This window comes from Orbicella faveolata, unplaced genomic scaffold (genome assembly GCF_042242905.1).
Source record: "Orbicella faveolata isolate gen_17 unplaced genomic scaffold, um_ofav_v1 contig_36, whole genome shotgun sequence".
In the NCBI taxonomy this organism is placed as follows: Eukaryota; Metazoa; Cnidaria; class Anthozoa; order Scleractinia; family Merulinidae; genus Orbicella; species Orbicella faveolata.
The window spans coordinates 6,262,510-6,286,531 of NW_028301565.1; the positions used below are offsets into that span (position 1 = coordinate 6,262,510).

The window sequence follows — 24,022 nt, forward strand, 5'->3', positions numbered from 1 at the left end:
AGTGAGCAGACCTGATGTTGGTCAAAAAGCTGCTTGGTGATGGATGTGGTTTACAACACAATCTTTGCAATATCTTCAAACCAAAAGGGAGGGTCAAGATCACGTTTCACGGAAAATAAATTAGTCCTTTCACAATTCACGGAAAATAAAACTGGCATTTCACGTTTCAAAAAAAAAAAAAGACTTTTTTGATACGAACTTACGTAACTTATGATATTTGAAAAGTTACGCCTAAAGCACAGCCTTGTTAGATGTCTTTATCATCCTTCCGCTTCTTATTCTGCGCGCAGCAAAAAGAAATCCGAGAAAGAGCACGAAGAGCGACGATTTTCCTGTCACGGTCATGCAATATTGTCAATTACTGCTTGAAAATGAGGATTACAAACTTCTATGGGACTTCAGTGTGCGAACAGACCATGAAATAGGGGCTAGGAGACCGGATTTGGTGATCATTGACAAGAGAGATAAGAGCTGTCAGATTATAGATGTGGCAATTCCAGAGGATAATGGGGTGAGAGAGAAGGAAGATGAAAAAGTTGAAAAGTATCAAGATCTAGCAAGAGAAGTTCGAAAAATGTGGGGTGTGAGGACGAAGGTTATTCCAGTGGTAGTGGGAGCATTGGGATCAATACCACCGAGATTGAATGACAATCTGAGAGCCACTGAGGTGGGCATTCCTGTTGGACTGATCCAGAGATGTGCATTGTTGGGGTCGGCAAGAATTGTTAGAAAGGTGCTGGAGATGTAGAAAGAGAGAAAAAGCAAACAAGGGGTGTTTCTCGGCTTCCTTAGGCAACTTGTTGTTGCCCGGAGCCAATGACGAAACCAGCTTCAATATCATCAATAGCTGCGCGAATCTTTAATAATAATAATAATAATAATAATAATAATAATAATAATAATAATAATAATAATAATAATAGCGCTATTTCCCTTTAGCTCAGACACGACCAGAAGACACAACCAGAATCACGGTTCACGACGAATTAAATACTTCCTTCTCACTTCACGGAGAATTGTCTTGGAAAATCACGGTTCACGGCTTCCAACGAAATCAATATTCGCGAGAAAAAAACAAGCCGTTTCACATTTCACGGGAAAAAGATTAGGCCATTCACGAATCACGAAAACACCCTTCACCACCCTCGTTCAAGTATAAGCTGCCTTTAACGTTGAAAGTACAGAGGAAGAAAACCTGCAAACAAAGGTTAGAACTGCGAGCAAGCTAGCACGTATGCTAAAAGGCTTGCGTCAATTACCTTGTTATACAAAAACCTGAGACCGCGAGAGAACGCGTAGCGAAACAAACATCATTCAGCATCTTAGTTGGTGCTGTGTCAAACTCAAGCAACTTTTCCTGCTTTTGACATTCGGAAGAAATTCACCTTGACCAGTAACTCTAAAGAAAGGTGTGAAGATTTTGAATAGCAAGCTCCAAAGTTTACTGATTTGTGTGTTGATGAATAAAAGATTCACCTTAAGACTGAAGACACCAGGAGAACATTCCATTTTGGAATCCTTTTATTGAAACATTTAACAACAGTTACGTGCACCTTACATATTTTTCTGACGAATTTAATGATTACTTGAACGCGTGATTTCAACCGTTCTATAGCTAAGAATCAAAGTTTTTTATCATTTTTTATGTGCCAAGAGAAGCTGAGTTTTACTATTGAGACAACTTTAAACTATAAACGATGAACTCATTGATAACTACTTAAGAATTATACCGCTAAAGTTCTGCTGTTGGCCAGTTAGGTTTCAAACAACGACTACGCCCTTGACTACCTCGCAGACGACGACATCTCCATAACCGCGTTTCTGACGGCATTCAGAGATTTTTCCATTCTCATGGCACCTGTCATCCCTAAAATGAACTTCCACTCCTGCTCGACAAAGTTGCATGCTGTCCAGATGACTGTATTTGACTTCCTTTTCATACTTCATGACCATATCCGATTCAAAGGCACCTGGAACAGGTTGAAAAATTCACCATTAAGACGTCTTCAGTACCGTACATAACCATACGTAACGTTTATTTCAATTCGGATTGATTTACCTAGATTATTTACTGAAAGGTTCGCAAAGAGACAGTCAAAGTAATGCCAAGTAAATCTTGTGGGGATACTAGGTCATTTTTCAAGGGAGAGGCAAAGCAGAAATTGGCCGAAATTTAATGACACCAGCGCATCAGCTAAACTTCATAGCCGGAGTCCGGAATTCCCCAAGTGGTAAGAAGTTGGAGAAGAGAAAACTTAACACAACCTCATTCATTAGATCTCTTGGGAAGAAGAGAGGTTTGACAATAACAATGGCGTTTGGGATATAAATACTGCAAAAAATGGAAAACAAATTTAAACCTGAGGAATCAGGTAGTTTTATGCTCCGCCATAATATTTGATGGCAAACTGGAATTTGTACGTGACTTTTTTTCAGCTCAATAGTTTAAGTAAGTTTTCCTTATTGGGTATTAGAGATGCTCTTCTTAATTCTTCGAGAGGCTCTGACTTGGGAAAGCAGTCATGATGTAGAGTTGTCGCTTTTTAGGAGAAAAACTTCGAAAGGTACATAATGATAAATGAAACCAACTGCTTCATTGCGTGTAAACCAATTTAGGCCTGTCAGTATGGTTTGAAAAAAAGCAAACTAAAGCGAAATAAAGCAAAATCTTTGCTATTCAGTGACGGAAGTTTATTTGCCAGCAAGTGTGTCAGAACAAATGCCTAGGTTCGTTTCCCTTTCCGGAAACAGATTTGTTGAATCTAGATAAATCTCGGCATGGCCAGTTGGAACTAACTGCAGTCAAGAGACATACAGTAGAATTTACTCAAGACAACATCTTCAGTAATTATAACTTGCGATGAGCTTTGTAAAAAAAATTTCTGTGCTAAATTATTTACCTGGCAGCAAACGGTGTATTTCTTGGTAAATCTCCTGCAACTGCGAACAGCTCACAATCTTGTAGTACAGGTGAGTTCTTTCGTAACTCTTCTCGTCACTCCCCGGCATTTGTGTTAAACTTGAAGTAACTTGCTTTTCGTAGCCATGACTCTCAAGGTCTGCTTCCTTTAACATTTCAATCATCTGAGAGTGCGAGGGTCGAAAGTCGCGATTAGATATCCTTAGCTCCAAGGACTCTTCAGCAGTGGCATCTTTAAAAGTGAATGAAAAAATATCAATAAATATTCTTAGTTTGGGCGCAAAAACAATTACGAATAAATACGAGTCAACCCTTAACGAAACAAGAAACAAAAAACACCTAGGCCCCGTCAATGAAAGCTCTATTTATAACACGGTTAAAAATATCAATACATTATAATAGAGAAAAGAAATACACTACATGTAAGATTTACTATTTGCCTTGTGGGAGTCGTCCAATGTAAAGAAATGGCCAATGTTGGGATTTTTTGCAATTTGCGGCCTCATATGTATATTCTGGCCAAGCGCTCCACTACACGTATCAAATAAAATAAAATAAAATACTGAGAGAAGAACTACCAATGATAGGTAGATGTAAAAAATATTAGTTTCAACTGAAGTTAGTGAGAAAAGTGAAAAGGCTGAGCTCTCCATCAACTGAACTTACCGATGGCAAAGAATAATGAGCAAAAAACTACGATGAAGGTCACAGCACGAAACATCTTGGTTCCTTTCTCTTCAGTAACTTTCACTGTCAAGTGGTTAAACTCTCTTGATATCCAACTGACCAAGCGAATTCAGCAACTAAAAGACAGAACACAAAGAATTTACAAGGACGAAAATACCCAGTTAACGTAGATGGGTTGTAGTATAAAAGACACAAGGGACACAGTACAAAAAGCCCTCAATTAAGTAACAAGCAAAATGGTCAAAATGACAAATTTCATTTTAAGCTGATCCTTTAGACTCACCGCACTTAAGTTTTCTTCTTACGATGTTTCTGTTCCTCCTGAATGCAGCCTTGACTTTAAAAATCTATCTGTACGAGCACCTGTACATATACTAGTTTGTGACCTTGTTTCACCCATTATTAGCTCTTCCTGATCACGTGTTCACAGAAGCAAACCAGGATATGTTAAAGTATATCATAACATCTGAAAAAACATTACGCGTCAATGTCATGATCTATTTTAGAGACCGTTCATTAATTATGGGTCAGTGGGCCCCCCGGAGGAAAATTAGGGGGGGTATCGAAAAAATTTTCAACAAGGAGGGGGGGACTCCCAAAAACAGTCACAAAACAGTCACAACGCGGTCTGGTAGAGTGGCCAGTAGGGTTTCAACTGTTATTCTCCACTAATATTAAAAAGGTACATTCGGTTTTTTCTTGGTTAACCAGGTTGTTGGAAAGGTGAAGGTAGGGGAGGGGGAGCTCGGAAATATATGTAAAGAAAATTTGGGGGACTTGAAAAAAATTACAGTCCATGGGGGGCAGGGAATTTTGTTTGAATATTGTTTAGTTTTCCTCCAGCCCACCCCTATGTTTAATTAATGAACGGCCTAATAGAGCTGACGATTAACAAGGTCAAGACCCATTTTCAACTCTTCCTTTAACAACATAGCTGAAGGAAGTATTGTCGATCCACTGTCAGTGACTTTCCTTTGCAACGCAACGGCAAAACTTAAACAGTCAAAATTTAAATTTCACCACTTGCTCATCAGATTCACAAAGTTTTACAACCGCCATCTTCAGAGACGCCAAAGAGTAGCCGAGTTGTTTACCTCTTTGTTTCCATAGAAATCGGAGTACATCAAAGTTCCCTTGTTTTTCGCTTTTAAGAAATGTTTAGTCCGCTCGTAAAGGTCGTAATTTTCTTCTTCCGTCAGTAATGGGATAGACTACGAGAAGTCCCTCTTTCGCTTAGTCCGTCGAGCGTGACCGTAAATAAACCACGAGCGCGCGTCTCGCTCCCAGGAGTCCGCGCGGCCATTTTTTTCTCGCGGTTTACTTTCGGGCCACGCACAACGGACTAAGCGAAAAAGGGACTACTCGTAGTCTAGGAATGGGACGTCTGCGGATCTTTTATGTTTCAGAATAGATTATGGTGCGACAGGCGCTAGGCGGGTAGAACAAAGGCTGTCTTAATAGGAAGTCATTAGAGACCTTAGTTTGCTCAATTCCAGAATTGTGAAAAATTGTTTGCACTGGAGAAAAAACATAGTGATTGGAAAACGTCTTTGCTTTTTTTATGAGAACGTCGACAATACTCGTTTTTGCTCATTTTGATAATAAACAGGCGAAGTGACGTGCCCAGTCACGAGGCCGGGATTCCTTTTATCAACTCTCTGACTTACACCTGAGTTGAAAGAATCAGAATTTCCTCATACCTATAAAACCTATAATCGATTTGTATCAGGTTTACACTACTGACTTGGTTTCCTTCTGTCTCGAACTTCCTGCAGCACTTCCCGATCAAATAACTCACACCCTTTATCATAGTATTTATTGTGCAACTACAAAATTTAAATCTTGTTTGTTTGTTTTCTGTGTGTTTGTGTGCCGATATTTCCTTCAGCATCAGTAAAATTATCAATGAGTTTGACTATTTTTCCTGGCAGTATTTTCAGCTGCCATGAAAACATTTCATTATGATCAGACTATCGTCTTTTCAAACAACATCTCAGTCACTTCCCGGTCACCTTTCGTTTTTCTTCAGCCGCAAAACTGAAATGCACACACCAAGCCAAAAAGTAAACCTATTAGGGCTTTCCATCTGAATTTAGATGCGAGGAATAAGGGAAAAAGAATGACTTTAAGCGCTAAGAATAACATTCAGCGCTAGAGCAAGTTTGTTAAAAACACAGGAGCTTTTCATGTACTCTCGAATTTCTATGGAGACACAGTAAAGAGCGCTACTCTTTGGTGTCTCTGAAGATGGCCTTTGTAAACCTCTGTGAACCTGATGAGCAAGTGGTGAAACTTAACTGTTTAAGAGAGCATCCATCTGAAAACCATGCAGTATTAAAATGCGAGTCTTCATCGACCCTCTCAGATTTTGTTCAGATTCTTTTTAGGGTTACATAATAATAATGCAGTGGGTAGAATATTGTCACAAAATTCTTTAACGTCTAAGAGATCTCGCGGTCAACGTTTTCATGAGCGTTTTTAGTAAAAAAAAAATTGACCATATTTTGACCCATTTTTCGACCAAAATATTTATTAAAGCATTGAACCTTTCCAGCTCAAAACGCTGGTGTAATTAATATCATGTAATTAGATTGCAATGATACCATTGAGATTTCAAATGACTCAGTGGTTTGGTAGCACAAGCATTTTGTGCATTTCACACACAACGGCGAAACTGTCAATAAATACAAGCAAAACAAAGTCTGCAAAGTTTAAAACGTTCATGACACTTTGACGGACAAAAACGTGCTTATGTCGGTGCAGAAAAACAAAGAATTACTATACGAGTGTCATAGCATAACGGATAGGTCGCTTGAGTGAGCACCAGATTCCAATCCATGTTAACATTTAACTTTTACAATAGCTGTTAATGTTAATCAGTTATGTTGTTATAAAGTGCCTTCGATATAACAGCCTTCCGACGCGGAAGGCAGATAATCAAGCCACTCGGAAGCTCGCCACATACCTCGTCGATCGGCTGTTTACACTCACGGACAAGTTGATCCAGAAAAAGGACAAACCTCTGAGCCAATGTATATAGTTTCATATCTGATCGGCAGGTAGTTTCAATGGCCCAAAACAATTCGTAAGGCTTAAAGATGCAATTATCTCGTTAAACGAAGGGCTACTGCACTTTTCCATCCAGCGCCATTTTGTTTGAGACTAGTACCCAGTTTCGCGAGAGGTCGACACACAAGCTTGATCGAGCGTTAATCGATACTGCTGCTGTGTGATATAGCGTTGCGCCCAGGGAGTCAAACAAAACTTTTCAAGCACGAACTTTTATTTGCATGGGAATGAGGCAGTCTGTTACATTTCTATACTAGACCCGATCGGGGAATTCAGCGCTTTCTAGTTCTTGGGATCGGTCGGTTTCTAGACTTGTTATCCCTGTGATGTTTAGTAATATATGAGCTTGGGGTGGGGGTGCTCGTAAATTAAGAGGTACCAAGATCCTGTTTTGTGGTCGAGGCTTGAAAATTCTTTCCACCACTAAGAGATACCAATTCTAAGACAGCAAATCAACTGATACTTTCATAATTTTTAATAGTAATAAAGGCAATTGGCGGTTAACTTTAAAGCCTCGTTATCCATACTGAAAGTACACTCTTTTGTTGAAGAGTTGTAAATTCCCGGTGTAGATGCGACAAAATTAAAAATCGGTTGATCGTCAAGTATCTCCTGACATATTTTTTTCGGCTCAATACCCTAAAAGGTACCGCGAAAGTTCCCGCTGTGGACAGTTTTGAGGCTGAACACCCTGAGAGGTACCGAAAGCGCTTTTTGTATGGAGTACCCCCGGATACAAGCTCATCCTTTTACTAATTTCAAGGTTTTCCACAATTTCAGCTCTGCTTAGTCATGTCGCGAAAACGTGAGCCTATCCGGATTTGAGGGGAAACATTTGACCGAAAAACTTTCTCGCGAGGTCAAATTAAATAAAACTATTTGAACAAGTTCAAAGCGAATGACAATTGATGGCATTATTCATAGTCTGAGATAGTGGATGATAGTTTTGCGGTCAAACGGGAGCGTGAGTTTCAACTATCATCGACAACGCGTTATCGTGTGCCGTTTAACAAGGGAATCGTGAAATAGTAAGAGAATCTCCCGCCTTGTCAAAGAAACGAACTTCATATAGGCAAAGTTTCATCCCGCTTCAACACCTGCGGATGTGGTTTTATAACAGCCGTTCAAATGATCAGAAACTTCTTTTGAGCAGGTCTTTAATGGTACAAGTGCTCTCTGGTGTTTGTACCGACCAGATACACCACACGCTTTCTTGGAATGCCCTCTAAAAGAGCATTGAAAAGAAGTCATAGCGATCGTAACGTGATCGGAATCGGGGTGAAATTAAATTTGATACAAAATTCAATTGTAATATGTCGCAATTGACGTACTCTGTCACGCAATCAATCTTTCTGGTGCTACAACAACGCAAAAAATGTTCTGCTGGTTTTCATTGCATGGAAGAGAAATAAGTAATATAAGATTTCGTTGCGGGGAAAAAAACTATTTTCACTGTTTGAACAAAACACGCGACTAGATAGTAAAAGAAGTCGGTGAAGTATAAAATGCTTGGATGTGAAGCCGCCAGCTGGCCGAGTGGCTCAATAACAATTATTATGGTGTTGGAAATACAACAAAATGAAACTTAGTTGCCAAACGAGCTACGTTATTCAACCTTCAAAGCAGTGATTTCCAAATGTTATAATGCGGCCTTCTACGAAAGCATCTCCCTTCGGTGCGAGTGCGCCCAGCAGGTTTGTAGGACAACTTATGGCGTTTACGGCTTTCCTTCCAATTAGCTATGCCAACTAGCTAACAGCAGCTTAAATGCTACCAAAATAACTAAATTGCAGTTACAAAATGTTTTATAAAGAGGTTTCGCTTCTCGTTAAGTAACGTTTTATTTACCTATTATTATTTCCACTCCATTCTGACGTTACTTCCTCGGCCTTGTCGAGCTTATTTGCGTATTGTCACAAACAAGCAAAGAGAGCTTTTCCCACAGAGTCCTTTACTATACAAAGTTTTTGCTTTTTAAACTGAAAGATCATTTCTTTGGCAAGCTTCAGATAGCTTCGAATTCGATTGGAAAAACGCTGCATCTCTACAAACAAGACCCTACTGTTTAGATATAACTTGACTAGGGGGAGTTGAAATTTAGCTTCAAGCCTCGTGAGATAAGCCGCAGACGTTTAGTCAACGTTAGGTTGTTGTATTGTTAGAGGTTAGAATTACTCTTTGTAGAAATATCATGTCATTTCCCGTTGTTTCTAACTTGCAACAAGCGATCAAACTTGATGTATGTTTTTACCGTAAATTTGAACACTTCTCATTGTCTGATAGTTTGATTGACATATCTCGTGAACAATAGACAGTTGAACCAAACTGTTGCACTTGGTTAATGTACTAGTGATGTTCTACAAGTGTGCCAAGTTTCAAGGGTATCGGTGGTGTGCAGTGTAGACTTGCCTGCATGGTCCTCTCAGGTGGACTCTCTCTTAAAACGTTCATTCAAGGGCGATAGTGCGCAACAGGAAGTGATTCAATCGTTTCGTTTATCCACAGTGATGGCGGAAGGCTAGGAGATTAAAAGGAACAGTTTCAGAAACAATTTTAAGGCATCTCTTCGTTTCACTGTATTGATGTGAAATCTCACTGATGACAAAATGATTATACTGGGCGAAAATGAGCGATGTATTCATACATATCTCCATATTATTTCATCATCTTTTTAGGTTATGGAACGACACAATTTTGATATTCAGCACGGACAACGGAGGTCTTCCATTTTATGGCGGATACAATTGGCCACTTCGAGGAAAGAAAACGACATTATGGGAGGGAGGAGTTAGAGGAGTTGGATTTGTGCACAGCAATCTGCTGGCGAGGAAGGGAGTCACGTGTAAGGAACTGTTGCACGCGACGGACTGGTACCCAACCATTCTGGGACTGGCTGGTAAGAGCAAATTAAAGGAATAATCAATGAGTTGTATGCCGAATAAAAGCAACGGAGAAATAGAGGATATTACGTGGCAACGCGTGGATACGAATGTTATCTTCGAGTGCTGATGGTATCTCCCACAAGTGCGACCTAAAATGCAAAAAGTATCCTTTCTTGTTACCCTGGAGTCTGAAATAACAATTGAAAACCTGCGACGTCGCAGGTGTAGGGAGATTCAATGATTCAAGTGTCAAAAAGGCTTTATTACATATTTATATATCAGTGTGATAAAGCCGTGAATAAATTCCACGCCAACGGGGAAGTGATACGATATTATTTCCCGCGGGGAATTGATACGATATCACTTCCCGACTTCTATTGTCCAATCAAATACATATAGATTATTACATGTTAAGGGTCGGGTATCGTTTTGATTCACGAGTATTTAGTACCACATCGTGAACGAACGAGTCTTCTGACTAATATATTTTTCCTCTATAGGGGTGACAAGCATAGATAAAAGTCCTATTCCGCTAGATGGACATGATGTGTGGGACACGATTTCGCTCGGGAAACCTTCTGCGCGCGCTGAAATATTACATAACATTGATCTATCTGGCGCTGTTTCACCAGCGTCTGATATCTTGGGTGGTTATACCGGGATCGCTCTCAGGATGGGCGAAATGAAGCTATTGATGAATGTGCCTAATGACACGTGGTATAAGCCGCCCGAGCTTGGTGGAAAACCGGGAAGAGAAGTTCCTTTGGATGCAGAGCTTGAGTTTCCGGATGTGGTAAGGCGTGTTCTCTCCACCTTTTTATTTATATAACGGAAGCCGATGGATCTCTGCCAATTTCAATTTCCTATCAAGGTTAGTAGTCTGTTTCTTAATTTAAAACAATGTTTGGTAACTCGTGAAGGACTTGCAATTTGTAACATTCAAATCGATCATAATTTGAGTGCTTCTTGCAAGTTCTTATGTCAGACTGACATAGCAAGGAGATATCGAGGTACCCTAATAAACGGTGTAGAAATCGCTATTTATTAGCAGCTTGGCTTGTCAACGTTAACTCTCGAACACATGAAATGTTTAGCTTCACAGTTCTGTTGAAAATGAAGCTAACAGCTTTTTCGATTGCATGTCATTAGCCGCGAATGCTGCTTAATTAATAATGTGTCACGCTATTGTGGAAGCAAGGGAGTCTCTGAGGAGGTGACAGCCGGAAATACGTCTGCGTTCGCAGGCTAAGTCGTCTTTTGTTGTAGGGCGATTTTGTGGAAGTTGCGCTTTACAACATAATCGCTGACCCAGAAGAACGCACAGATCTGAGTAAAACACTCCCGGATGTTGTTAAGAAGATGCAGACGAGAGTGAAGGATTACATGAAGTCTTCAGTGCCGCCGCTTTACCAAGGGCCTGATCCTGAGGCGTTGGAGACTGCTAAGAAAAATGGAATATGGGGCCCTTGGAGAGACTGAAAACTGAAACCCAAAGCCAGTTTTGTAACCCTCCAGCGAGGTTTTCTGCTTACTTTATTGTTCTCTACTTTTGACTTTGATTAACGTTAAATTTCATTAGCGTTTCTGGCTTGGGTACAACATTACTGGACTCCAACGCGGAGGCTCGCATCAGCTACAATCCCAGACAAAATAGCTGGGACACTCACACGGATCGGGCGACCAATCTTGCAAAATGTCTTTTCAACTAAGAAAAAAATAAGTACCTAATTATCAACATTGTCAGAGGGGAGAAGGCAACAACTTGCTTGCTGTCCAAACATTTTGTCTGGGATTGTCTAAAAGAGAAATTTAAAGAATGCCACACCACTCGCTGTAACAAAGGCTTGGGCAAAAAGGGAGGGAGTTGTGTACTGTCTTGAAGGTGCAGCTGACGATCACTACAAAAAATAAACCACATGCAACTTAACAATACTCCGTGAAACACCACAGAGACCTGCCACGTCGCAAACTGACAATCCTTTAAACACGCCTTACTACAGGCAGTGACGAGTTATAGTCCACGGATATCACTACCAAGCCTTATTCTGATAATTTATAATTTGATAATTTAACAATTTTTATAGCGCTGTTTACATATGCCGATCAATAGCGCTTTACAATTCATTAAAGACTAAATAAGAAAAAATATATAAACTTATTCTAGATTAAAATACAAGTATTCCCTCCAATTTCCAGAAACAAAATGTACGTCACTGACGCGAAATCGAGTTCTGATACCGTGACGCTATGACAATCGGGTAATATCTTAGGCGCTGGAAAATTCTCCGAATATCTCTGTAAGAGAATCCCAGAGTAAGCTGGATGACGTATCCCCCATCTCCTCGAATCAATGTTGGAAAAGGTTGTGGTTTTTTTTGTCTGCGTTTTTTTTTTTCTTTTTTCAGCTAAAAGGGAAAAAAATACTTGTAACTGAAAGTGGGAGAAGGGGACAACTTGCTTGGTTTCTGGGCTTGTTGATATTATTTTGAGAAATTTGACAAGCTCTAAAATCCCGGGTGGTGGACTCAAGCCTGCATATGAAAGAGAGACCGAGAATGTTCGTCGTCTTGTTTAGGGCTGCAAATCACGAATGTTGGTTTTACTTGGGTGCACAGGACGAGACTCCAAATATTTTAGACTTCTTAGCTGTCAGGGTATCTTTTAGGGTTACCGGCTAAAAACGTAAAAGACAATACAAACCTTCATGTAAGTGGAATAGGAAGGAAATCAGTTTCAATACTTTGAAAGACTATAATGTAACAGTCTCTTTTTAAAGTGGTATCGTTAACGGGTCAAATAAAGCTTTAGCTGCAACTAGATTGTTACAAAACTTACAAATGTACTCGTGGAAAGCGAGGTGGGGGAAGGAATAATAAGCTTGTCTGAAGTAAACACGTATAAAGGCTGTTATGGTTGAATCCTAAGCGGCTTTCTTCGGTTTTTTACTTCTGTTGTCTTCGATCTTCGGGGTCGTTGCTTAGCGTGTGTCGTCACGCTACCTTTACGTGACGAGCACTGAACGCCATGCATCCTGTATCGTGTTACATAATGCTTTATGCTAGTCAAGAGTTACGTTAAACAGCGACAAAACATTTAGCTTCTTCCAGACGCTCAGTTGTTTAGGGCGTTGTGCGAAAAAACGGCAAAGCGAAATAAAGGAGAGAAAGAGGCTTAGTGCGAGGAGAGAACGAACGCCAGGGGCAAACTTAACAAGTCGTGGTATACCCTCCGATTGGTCAATTTTGACAGGTTTTTTCAACGCTCGAGGGCTATTGACATAGATCAGAGATGAGATATGGAAGCGGTTAAAGCACGGTCACGCAAGTATTCAAATCTGTGAACAACGCGCTTGCAGATCTACCCTGGTCCCAGAGGTTTTACTTGATTTTTCTTTTCGCGACTCGTGTTTTCACTGCTTTGCGGCTCTCTAGCAGCTCTCTCATGCGGAGAAAAATTAAGCAAAACCTCTGGGACCAGGGTATTGCAGATCTGTCGCCTGGCGAGTCCTCTTTACATACAGTAGCACTCAGGTCATGCAAAAGTAGAAATATAAGGATTTGTATGGGAAAACGTTTATATTCTTAAGGGCCCATTAATCCCGATAAGGTAATTTGCCTGGGAGCCTTTACATTTTTTCTGTATTAGTCACATGACCATGGGCGTGGCCTGATGAAGTCATCACTAGTGTTACTGATCATGAAAAAGTTAAAACACATGAAATAAATCTGAACTAACTAAAAATAATGAGGTTATATGAGAATAAATTTTCCTTAGCAACGGCTCAAAAAGATCGGTTAATGGGCCCTTAAGCCTTAAAGATACGAAGTAATATACGATGGTATTTCAAACAGGAAATTTAAGACAAGGTGTACAAGGAGGAATCTTCCTATCTTTACCGACAACAACGGCTACACCAGCTCTCTCCAAACCTCTGGCAATATCCTTCAGTGATAACTACAAAAAACAGGTTAATTGTCATTTTGATGACTGTCGTATTGTACTAAGTTATTTATAAATAATTTGTGTTGGCTACGAAACTAGTGCAAATGGAAATTTTTAGGCTTCAAACACTGAAACATTTGGAGATTGAAAGCAATATTGTGTTAAAATGGAAATGTACAAAGTGTAATTTTGATAGGTAACCATCATTTAGACAAGATTTGACCAGGTTTCCATTTTCTGGTATCAAAATATTTTGCGATCAATGTCATTGTAGAGTGTATGGTTTCCAATCAAAAGTTTCCATCACCTCAACCCCTTTGTCTCGCATGCACTGCACTGCTTTTTCAACAGGCGAAATCATTTCAACATCAGCACCACCACAAGCGCAATGCGGATTGCGTGACGGTTCAACATCACCAAAATCCATGTACAACTGTAGACAACTGGGGCACCTTGGAACGTAATTACGTTTTCTAGCTCCACACAAACTTAGATCTACTATAACTTGCAGACCTTTACTAGCAAAAGCCGTCTGAGTTCGCATAGCACTGACTCGCACACAGCTTGTAGTTGTGCAGCCACCCATCACTAAAGTATTGGTTCCCTGTTTGAGCAATTCCTGCTCAACCCATTCTCTGAAACCCTTGGCGTCCATGGCAGATGTGTTGGGTTTAATAACATATCGCTGATTTTTATCGACTACAGAAGCTACACTGTCGTGAAGTTCAAAGTCGCTGCCTCCAAATGGGCAACGAGTCATCAGCGTTGGCACATTGTTTAATCCAGAGCGTAGAAGCTTCGCACAATTTTGAAAACTGCTCTTGATCGGTTCAACCTCTTCGTCTGGTAAATAAGCCCGCCATATTCCGTCCACAAACGCTCGTTGTAGGTCAATAAGCAGTAATCCAACTGGTCTTGGCACAGAGGCCGCATGGAAGGCCATTGACTCTCGACTTTAGTTACAACAGACTGTAAACGACCACTCCGTTTTTCCGGAATCTCTTCATCATGTCGCCATCTTGGATTCAGGATATCTTAGTACCAGATCCCGCCCGTTGAGAGCCCACCGTCGGCACGGTCCCCTCGGGGAACCTGGAACTGGGTGGAGGCTGGTGACTTGCAATCAACGTCAAGACAATCACAATAAACATGTGTTTGAATAACTTTATCAGGCGCCCCTTCCTATTTAGGCTTCTTACCTATCGTCTCCTTTTCCAAAACGAAGTTAAACTACGTGTGTCTTATTATTTTGGGTGGCCGTTAAATAGGGGTAAGGACAATAAGGGAACTTGCCCTCATCGGGACGACCAAAATGTCGCTGCTGCTGCTTTATAGAGGTGGTCGGCTAATAGGGGTTTCGTCTGCAGTATTTCACTGACAATGATTTCGGGACTTCGAGAACTGGCCGCTTAACAGAAGTTCGACTGTAAAAGAGTTTGCTGTACTATTTCAGCTATTTAGGCATCCGAGGTTGCTGGAGCAATTTCGGATGCAAGAAGTGCAAAACTTCGTGATTTCACTTAGCCAGGAATAAAAAGAAAAAGAAATTACCCGATTCATTGTCTGCTTTCCTTTTGTCTTTAAGTTTCGTTTAAATGCATTTTCAAATACCCAACATTCATCATATCATATACAGGCAAAAACTAACGATAGATAAATCCGACGTTTCGGCGACATCTTGGCGCCATTGTCAAGGGAAACTAATTAAATATGCGATTTCAAGAGTAACTAAGAGTTCAGAGTTTCTAATTTGCATAAGTTAGACAAAGACTTTAGCGCGAACTGAGTCTGATTGTACATTTAAACACGGTCGTAATTGAAAAAATGCCACAACAAGTTTGATTGTCTCATTAATGAGATGTTACACATTAAACAATTACGACCGTGTTTAAATGTACAATCAGACTCAGTTCGCGCTAAAGTCTTTGTCTAACTTATGCAAATTAGAAACTCTGAACTCTTAGTTACTCTTGAAATCGCATATTTAATTAGTTTCCCTTGACAATGGCGCCAAGATGTCGCCGAAACGTCGGATTTATCTATCGTTAGTTTTTGCCTGTATATGTTTATCTAAATCATTGTTGATTAGAATTCATCATATCGTTTTGTAAAACGTCTTCAAACACCTTTCCAAATCACAAGGAATCTTTGTCAACTTCATGTGATAGGGAAGCTTAAACTGATTTACAATTGTTGTTGTTATAGTTTGCTATTGTTGTTATAGTTTGTTATAGTATGCTTTCGGGTTATCTAAGTAACAACGGCAATTGCTGCAACCTGTGCGGCCAGTAAGTTTTTTTCGCCCGAAATAAGAGGCCTCGCCCACCATTAAGAAGGACGAATTTTTGGAATGTACATTAATAATATATGGAATTTTAGAATGTTAAATTTTAATTAATATAACATTATAATTAAGGCGTTTCTCAGGACAACATATACTCTTTTTATTTCCTTTTGCCAATATTTCAATTTTAATTTTTTACGAGAATCTTATAATACTATTAATGAAAATTTTTAGGCAGAGTTAATGCAGTGTCCCCAATTAGCCCACACGGGCTAAATACATTGACACTTAAATAGAGTTCTTACTTTCTTGCTAATCGAGTGATCTGACAGTGTTATAAAGACTTTATGAGGAAAGTTAGCCTTTTCGTTCCCCGAGGGGGGGGGGGGGGGGGAACTATCATAATGTGCCACTGGACAGGATACGTTTTTTGGCTGCCCTGAACAGGTCATTTATGCTGTTCTAAATTGCATATGGTTGTACCATTGCTACCGTTACTGGTTTATGCAGTACTCGGCAATCCGAGATGGAATACGTTTTCCGGTCTTTAGCAGGTCATCAGTCGACAGCAAAACCTCCACACCCAAGCATGGGTCTTGACACACCCGGACCTCGTTTACGCTTATGCGGTTATCACAAGATAAGCTATAATCTTTAATTGAGTACTCCTAAAACAGTTTGAGCATAATCATGAGGAAATTCGAGACTGAACTAGAGTGAGATAAGGGCAAGCCCAATAAAAGTTAGTTTTTCCTTTTCTTGTTCTCATTTCACCAGCGTGAACAGCTTAAAATTAACAGAAGCAAAATGATCCTCCGAAGCTATCGTCACCAGATCTCTTCCAAAGCTACTAAGCATGTTTCGCTATCGGAAAGTTAAGTTTATTTTTTGCCCAAAGTAAAGCAAAGCAAACATCGCTCTGCTACATTGATCTTTAAATCTTTGACAAGTTACCCTTAAAACAGTGTAAATAACTAAACCAGGAGAATCGCACAAATCGCGTTAATAAATTCTGTCACTGCTAAGAAAAAGGGTTTTGGCTACGCCATATGGTACAATTTAGCTTCATACCAAGCGCATGCGTCATGAGATACTCTGGGATGAGGCACTCTCCTCCCCAGTGCTACTCGTCTTCGCCGGCCACGTGACCAAAAGACGGAGGCTCTGTGGACCAGAAAAGGGTGACCGTGTGAAAATTCGACTTTCCCCTCGACGATACACTCCTGTTTTCACGCAAAACCTTCCTTTTTCCTTCTCCGGTTTCTCATTTGCACGTCCATGCTGGAGCAGAGATACCTCGAGCCATCAGCCCTTACGACTTTCAGTACATTGTCTATTACAAAATTCATGTCCAAACTTACAAACACGTAAATATATATTTTAATTGCAAAAATATATTATTCATAAATAAACTTATTTGTTATTGATAAAACTACGCTAATCATCGAGATCAAATGAATCAGATAGTTTTCTTCAAAAACATCAAGGCAACATTAAACCAAAGGCTTCAATTCAAGAAAAGGTAAGAGTAATGCCTTTCGAAATGTACAAACGCATTTACTGATACTTTAAAAAGTACGATCTCGTAAAATGGCAAATTCTTAGAATTAGCAGATCAAACCCCGGAGGAGAAACATGAAATCCAGTTTTTATGGTGAATGGGATTTGTGCAAATTTTCCACCTGAATACCAACATTAAACCACAAAAAAATCTAAAACATTTGGCGCAAACACGTTTCACGTTTCACTACTGTTAACATGTCTAGGAAATCTACAAAAAAAAGACCATAGCTCCTCTAGGATTTGATCTACAAAATGTTTCAAAATGTACCTTAGAGTAGTCCAATAAGAACGCCACAGAAAAGGCTCAATAAGCCCAGAGAACAAGTTCCCCGTTTGGAAGAATCATTGACGTAGTCATAGACAGCCGAAGGGCTGACGATGCTGATTGACCAGTCAGAAAGCAGGCTGAGTAATTACATGCACTATAAAAATATTCATGTTAAAGGCATATGTCAAGATATAAGCTATATTGTGGCCACTGACCATTACAGTAAAAGCAACAATCTCTATGGAAAATGGCCCTTTCTTCATTATGGAATCATAGCAAGATTCTGCTAGTGATTTAAAACATAAGCCTCATGAAAAAAGTATGGTCTAGAGGACATAAAGTTTAGGCCAATACCTTTTGAGGCAATGATCAGAGCTAAAATGGAGTCTCACATAATTCAGCCTCTCCTATAATTTATTACTGATCAGTCACGTATTAACAAAATGCAGATTGCAGATATCAACGCATTTGCCCAAGGTGACAGCTTTGATACAGCTACTTAACAATTAATAATAAGGATGACTCTAGGCATCCAGGTAGAATTAAACCACTCAACTGGGCTGTCAATCAAGAATGTGATATCTCATTACTGCTTAATCTTCAAATACATGTAAATTGCCCTTTGTAGGCCTAAGGCCTAGTTCACACCTGCAACATAACAACATAATGACAGAAACATAATGACATAGGAAGGACATTATGTCGTTATGTTTGCAGTGTGAATATCTTGACATAATAGCAAAATAACAGTATCAACGTGACATAAGGAAAAAACTGACTGTTCCCTCATGTCTTTATGTTGATCTTCACATTACCTACATAAGTGATTATGTTGTTATGTCATAATGTCGTTTTGTCGCTAGTGTGACCTAGACCTAAGATATCACCATTTACTAACAAGGAGTCAACAATGGTAATTCATTGCAGTTATTACAATTATAGAACAAATATTCTTTAAGTATAATGGAATGTTCAATAAAAATTTTAAACATAACAGAACTTGTGAAGGAATATCAACACGCTAATTCTGAGTACAAATATATTCCTTCCTAAGCATATTGGAACTGCTTAATTTTAAACATAACAGAACTTGTCAAGGAATATTAACACTCCAAATTATTCTGAATACACATATATTCCTAACCATTCGTCACCTTTTTGTTATCTTTTCTTAGAATACAACAGAATGTGTATGATCATTTTCACATAACATTTTACCTTAATACAAAAACACAAGCACAATCTTCATGTGCATTTGACACGAAAAAGACAATTTCTTTAACTGTAGCATGCCTACAGGTTCAATTAGAAGCAACTCATAAAAATTAAGCCCTTCATAAAGCTGCAGATCACAATTTAAACAGTTTAATAAATATTCTAGAAGAGTAACTCATTAAATCTCAAAGCAAGAACGTTATTTATAGTTAAGGGGCAGGGAGGGGGCAGGAGCCATGCAGTAAAAAAAGCCTTGGGAGGGCTATGGAAGGTTTGAGGGGAAAAGCCAGGAAATGAGAATTCTAAGGAGGCACAGAGGCCTTATGTGCGGACACACATGATGAGGATTGATGATGACAATGATGACTATGATGAGAAGAGTACAAAAAAAATGTCTCCACTAGTGAGACTTCAGTCATAAAATTAGTTCCAAGTTATTTATATTGAAACCCTGAAGTTTGGAGGGTGGGGTATTTGAAGTGGGAGAGAGGGGAGTACAACAAACAGGGGCTGCTGGACCCTGTCATTTAATATCTATCTTAATTTGGTAGATTTGATAATTTTTCAATCATAGGTCTAAGAAGGCATTAAATGAATACCTTCTACATATATATTATCTTAACCCTTTCAATCATGCCAAGGAGTGAGCAATCTCTAACAAACTTTTGTAGGGATGACAGGATAATTACAAACCTGATAACCTTGGGAAGTAATATCTGGACTAAAAACAAGACTATCCCCAAGACAAAATTTGCAAAATATACCAAAAGGTTACGGATAGAATTCTGAGAGTTGTGCCACAAAGCTGACATAAAAGCTTGAATTTAAAGACGTTTATGAATATAACCTGAACAATGCTGTGGTTATTTTCCCTTATACTATAAACAAGACTACGTATAGCTTAAGGGTATAAAGTAATGATAAAAATATGAAGGGGATTCCCTTATGAAGAACTCAGCCTCATCCTGCCAGACGCAACAACAGGAAAGGACACAGAAATGCCAGTGGGTTCCCTGTGACAAATATTCTTAGACAGTTATATTTTAACTAACCAGCAATGAACAGCCAATCTTTGGATTTCAATTTGTAAGAGCCTTAGAAGAAATACATGTATATGGGGTTTTCAGTGACCCAATTCCTCATTAATGCTTCCTTCATAAGCCAACCCTGCCTGATCCACAGACAATGAAATATATTGACCCTAAAAATTGCCCAAAGATGTTTCAAGGGATACTAAAAGCAAACTTCAAACCCCTGAAAGAGTAAAGCAACACACCAAAATAATGCAATAGGCATTATTCTTGTAAAAAAAAACTGAACATGTGATCACAAGCTTGTCACATTATTAAAAGGTACGGTAATCATGTCTAACAGTATTTTTGCTGCAAAAAGCATTTTATGAGGACTAACATTAAGTTCTCTCTAGTTCAACAAAAGAGATCATTTGTACCAGTTCCAAGTACACCATTTAAAACTATTCCTGGTTGAGGACTATGAAAGCTTCTTAGTAAACTGCTCAAAAGATGGGGTAAACCCCAAGTGGTAGTTTACAAATATAATAATGTAACTTCCTTATTTGCAACTCTCCACTCTCAAAAAGGCCTGGTAACATTTTGGGCTTCAGCCACAAAATACTGTCACTTACAAGACAGACAGTTTACTGGCCACTAAAGAAATATTAAGTGACATTACAATAGTTTGAATGGTTTGAAATATTATGCAAGAAGATATCAGCCTTCCCAATGAAAAAATTTAAAGAACTGGTAAGATACTCATTATCCACCACCATACCAGGGTCACATAACAACAAAAAAAACAACTGTGGGAAGCCAGGTACTGGAAGTGAATTATTGGCAGTTTTTTGTTCTTTTCTCAGCTCCCCAAAATATGCACACAAAAATGGCAAGTTAGATTTTGGGGATAAAGATGATAATAAACAATAATTATTGGATGAGGTTTTTGTGATATCCAGAATAATAAAGGTCGAGGTAGGGGTTATCAGCTGACGCCGAAGGCTGAGGCTGATAACCCTTACAGAGACCTTGATTATTCTGGATATCACAAAAACTGAATCTAATAATGAAAATAAAAAAATGGAAGTCACGTTTTTTTTTGCTTCTTCACTGATGGCAAGCAACACAAAGTGCACAAACTTGACATGATTACCCGTGACCTAGAGCGTCCTTGACATAATTATTGTATAATCTGCAGAGATGACGTGACAGGCACTGATTTCAAAAATTCACTGTACGCTTTTGGCCAAGCAGAAAAGAGATAGTAAGTTTGATGTATAATAAGTTAGATTATTGGTAACTTGACTCAAGCTTGGTATCAAATGACAAAAGCAATATGAATCTGGGTAATAAGACAACAAACAGGCTGACACAGGCATTTGGAATAAGTGGGAAAATGAAAATGAGTAACTAGAGAAAAAAGCCAGCACTTAAACATGTAGTAGACAAAGGCAAATCCTGGATACAGGCTGTAAGCCCTAACATGTAGTTAACTTAAGATCATCACCCTTAAGCTTAACAAACTTGTCATTTGATTGGTAAAATACATATACACCTATAGGCAATATGCATCAGGAATGATTGACTGTGTATACAGTCTTAATCTAGCACATCACTTCTTTTACAACATTTTTGTCTCATTTCCTTCACATCAATCAAGAGTTCAGATGAAAAGAATACAAGCTTGCTTGCACTATAAAACAACCAGACCCTTGTTGAATATGGTTAGTGTATGACCCTCATCCTATCTGATAATACTGTAGATACCTCAGGTTTGTAGTCTAATTAGAATTAACAACTGATCATTACCTTTTCAGTGGTAACTACATGAGAGATGAAGCTGTGCAAAGGCTTCAAAGTCTTTCACCAATTACCTGAGTGAGTGACAGGGGGTGGACCATAAGCTCGAAGCTCATCTATTAACTGAAGCACCTTAAGTGCAGGGCCAACCTTCATGAAATGCAACAGTGTGTCTCTGTTTAATAACATCAGTGCCCTGCCGTCAATCTCCTGCTCTTGAAAGAATCCTGCATACTCAGCACAGTCACTGTTGTAAAAAAACTGAACCACATCTGCTGTGCTCCACAAGGACACACTAGGCCTTGGCTGGAAATTCCATTGTTCCATACTTTTGGTTCTGTCAGGACTGACGATAGGCTTGTCTCTGCCGTTGGACCATGACAGGACTGTTGTGCCTCCTGGTGGACTCAAAGAGGATGAACCTTGTACTCCATCCTGTCTCCATGAATGAACATCACTTTCTTCAGAGTGATTCCAAGTTGGAGCATTCTTGTTTTCCATAACTGAGTGATTTAGAGGAGACAGTCTAATATGTGAAAAAGTGGAGGCTACTGTAGCCATACCATTTTCCATAGACACGGGTTTTTGCATTCCAGCTGCCTGGTTTGATGTTCCTGATTTTCCTTGGTATGGCCTAAAGGCAGAGGTACTTGCACTAATAGAAGCATCAGTGTTATTGGGAAAATTATCAGGAGAAGTTTGAAAATCAGAAACAGCATTTTGATGAACTGTTGTGTTTTGTCTTGAAACAATCGGCGCAGGGGGTAGCTCTGATCTGCTTGTAGAAGGTACACCGTGAAAGGAGTGAGAATCATGGGAGGCTTTCGATTCCAAAGACTTGAGGGAAGAATCTTTGCGAAATCGAGGTGCGAGCGCTCGGTTTTCATTAACCTTCTTAGGAGGTGATGATTTGACAGAAGTGCCATTAAATAACATAACATCACTATTATGCAGTCTGCCATCCTTGAGACGACAGTCAGATGAGCTCATGACATAAGTTACTCTTTGACTCCCTTCTTTTTTGTTTTCATTGCTCTTCTTGCTGCCTTCCTCCGATGATTTATCACCATCATGATGTTTCACGTTTGGAGAAGGACGTCTTCTAATCCTTTCTGACATATAAGCAGGCCTCACTGCCAAGATGCTTCCATTGAGCGTGTAGCCATTAAACTGTGACAGTGCAGTGTGGGCTTCTTTAGACGATGCAAACTTAACAAATGCATAAGCTAATGAATGAGAGTCCACATGACTAGTACGACGTGGTCTTGACTCCATAAGTTTACATACGGCAACCTTACCAACAACAGAGAACGTTCTGTTCAGCTCCTTCTCTGAGATGTCTTCTGGAAGATTACTCACATGCACACCATACAAACCGTACATGTCTCTTGGAATGACTGAACAATTATCGTCGACGTCTTCTGCTTTCTGGCTTAAAGGTTTAAACGAGTTGCCTGATTTGTCCTCATACTGAAAAAGTTCTTCTGAGCTACTCATCCTGAAAGGTATATAACGAAAGATAATATAATTTAATTTCACATCAAAGACTTTTTGAGCGGAAAAATGACAGCTAAACAGTCGGTTGATTTTTTTCCGAATAATTTACTATTTGCTACTGTTGCTGTCAACAAATTACACTAATACTGTGTTAAGACAATTCTAGCTCCGGAAAAATCTCCAGGAATCACAAACCTGCGTTCTTCACACAAAATCTATCAACAGCCTACAATGCATCAAGCGTCGATTTAACACAAAACTTCACGTGGTGAACGGATCAATGACAAGACCTGGTTACTAAGCGCTCCATGCTCAACTTTCTCTCCCCTGGCACGAGTGTTGCCCATGGCAACGGGAAAGGAGTAGAACTTTTTCAAAAGTACTTTGGGAAGTCTTAAATACTGCGGTGCCTACAATAGATCGGCAGACGTTCTTATGGCTCGTCACGCAATCTTTCCTCTCCAACGAGTGGCCAAACCATGTACCAGAGCCAAACAAACGTTTGTTGGGGAGGAAAGATTGCGTGACGAGCGCTAGGCATAACGACGTCTGCGTACTCGGTCACTTTTACATGGGAGCCTCGTTCATCGAGCCTCAGCTATTGTCGGGAGAAAGGCTGTAGCTATTTTCTGCGGCCATAAAACTATTTCGCACAAGTTCTACAGGCTTGTTAATTTTGTAGTTGAGAGTTCATGAAGGTGACTTCACTTTCATGTAAGTTCAATAAGCCTTTTGCAACAGTTGGTCACGAGACCGATCATTTCTCAACTTTTAACCAAATGAATTTCAGACCTGGAAAATGCATGTTTTAAATGGCGAGAACAACAATTTCCAAACCAATTCTATGTAAGCTTGAGGTTTAATGACGATTTGAATATTGCA

General features: G+C 39.5%; 4 protein-coding genes across 4 annotated transcripts; 1 reads left to right on the forward strand and 3 right to left on the reverse strand.

Annotated features, from left to right (window-relative positions):
• Nucleotides 1–1,503: 1,503 nt before the first annotated feature.
• LOC110050786 (uncharacterized) lies at nucleotides 1,504–4,058 on the reverse strand. Its single transcript, XM_020756751.2, has 4 exons — nucleotides 3,891–4,058; nucleotides 3,587–3,723; nucleotides 2,901–3,152; nucleotides 1,504–1,970 (listed from the first exon to the last, which is right to left on the reverse strand). Exons 2-4 carry the CDS (start codon nucleotides 3,639–3,641, stop codon nucleotides 1,762–1,764), a joined length of 516 nt encoding a protein of 171 aa, XP_020612410.1. The 5' UTR covers nucleotides 3,642–3,723; nucleotides 3,891–4,058; the 3' UTR covers nucleotides 1,504–1,761.
• Nucleotides 4,059–9,286: 5,228 nt separating this feature from the next.
• Nucleotides 9,287–10,402, forward strand: LOC149102100 (arylsulfatase I-like). The gene is made up of 2 exons (XM_089275531.1): nucleotides 9,287–9,572; nucleotides 10,059–10,402. The coding sequence occupies exons 1-2, from the start codon at nucleotides 9,302–9,304 to the stop codon at nucleotides 10,385–10,387; spliced, it is 600 nt and encodes a 199-aa protein (XP_089131657.1). The 5' UTR covers nucleotides 9,287–9,301; the 3' UTR covers nucleotides 10,388–10,402.
• Nucleotides 10,403–12,325: 1,923 nt separating this feature from the next.
• Nucleotides 12,326–14,549, reverse strand: LOC110050724 (uncharacterized). Its single transcript, XM_089275532.1, has 2 exons — nucleotides 13,808–14,549; nucleotides 12,326–13,512 (listed from the first exon to the last, which is right to left on the reverse strand). The coding sequence occupies exons 1-2, from the start codon at nucleotides 14,441–14,443 to the stop codon at nucleotides 13,402–13,404; spliced, it is 747 nt and encodes a 248-aa protein (XP_089131658.1). The 5' UTR covers nucleotides 14,444–14,549; the 3' UTR covers nucleotides 12,326–13,401.
• Nucleotides 14,550–17,141: 2,592 nt separating this feature from the next.
• LOC110050723 (uncharacterized) lies at nucleotides 17,142–23,590 on the reverse strand. Its single transcript, XM_020756640.2, has 2 exons — nucleotides 23,336–23,590; nucleotides 17,142–23,141 (listed from the first exon to the last, which is right to left on the reverse strand). The coding sequence occupies exon 2, from the start codon at nucleotides 23,138–23,140 to the stop codon at nucleotides 21,707–21,709; it is 1,434 nt and encodes a 477-aa protein (XP_020612299.2). The 5' UTR covers nucleotide 23,141; nucleotides 23,336–23,590; the 3' UTR covers nucleotides 17,142–21,706.
• Nucleotides 23,591–24,022: the final 432 nt, after the last annotated feature.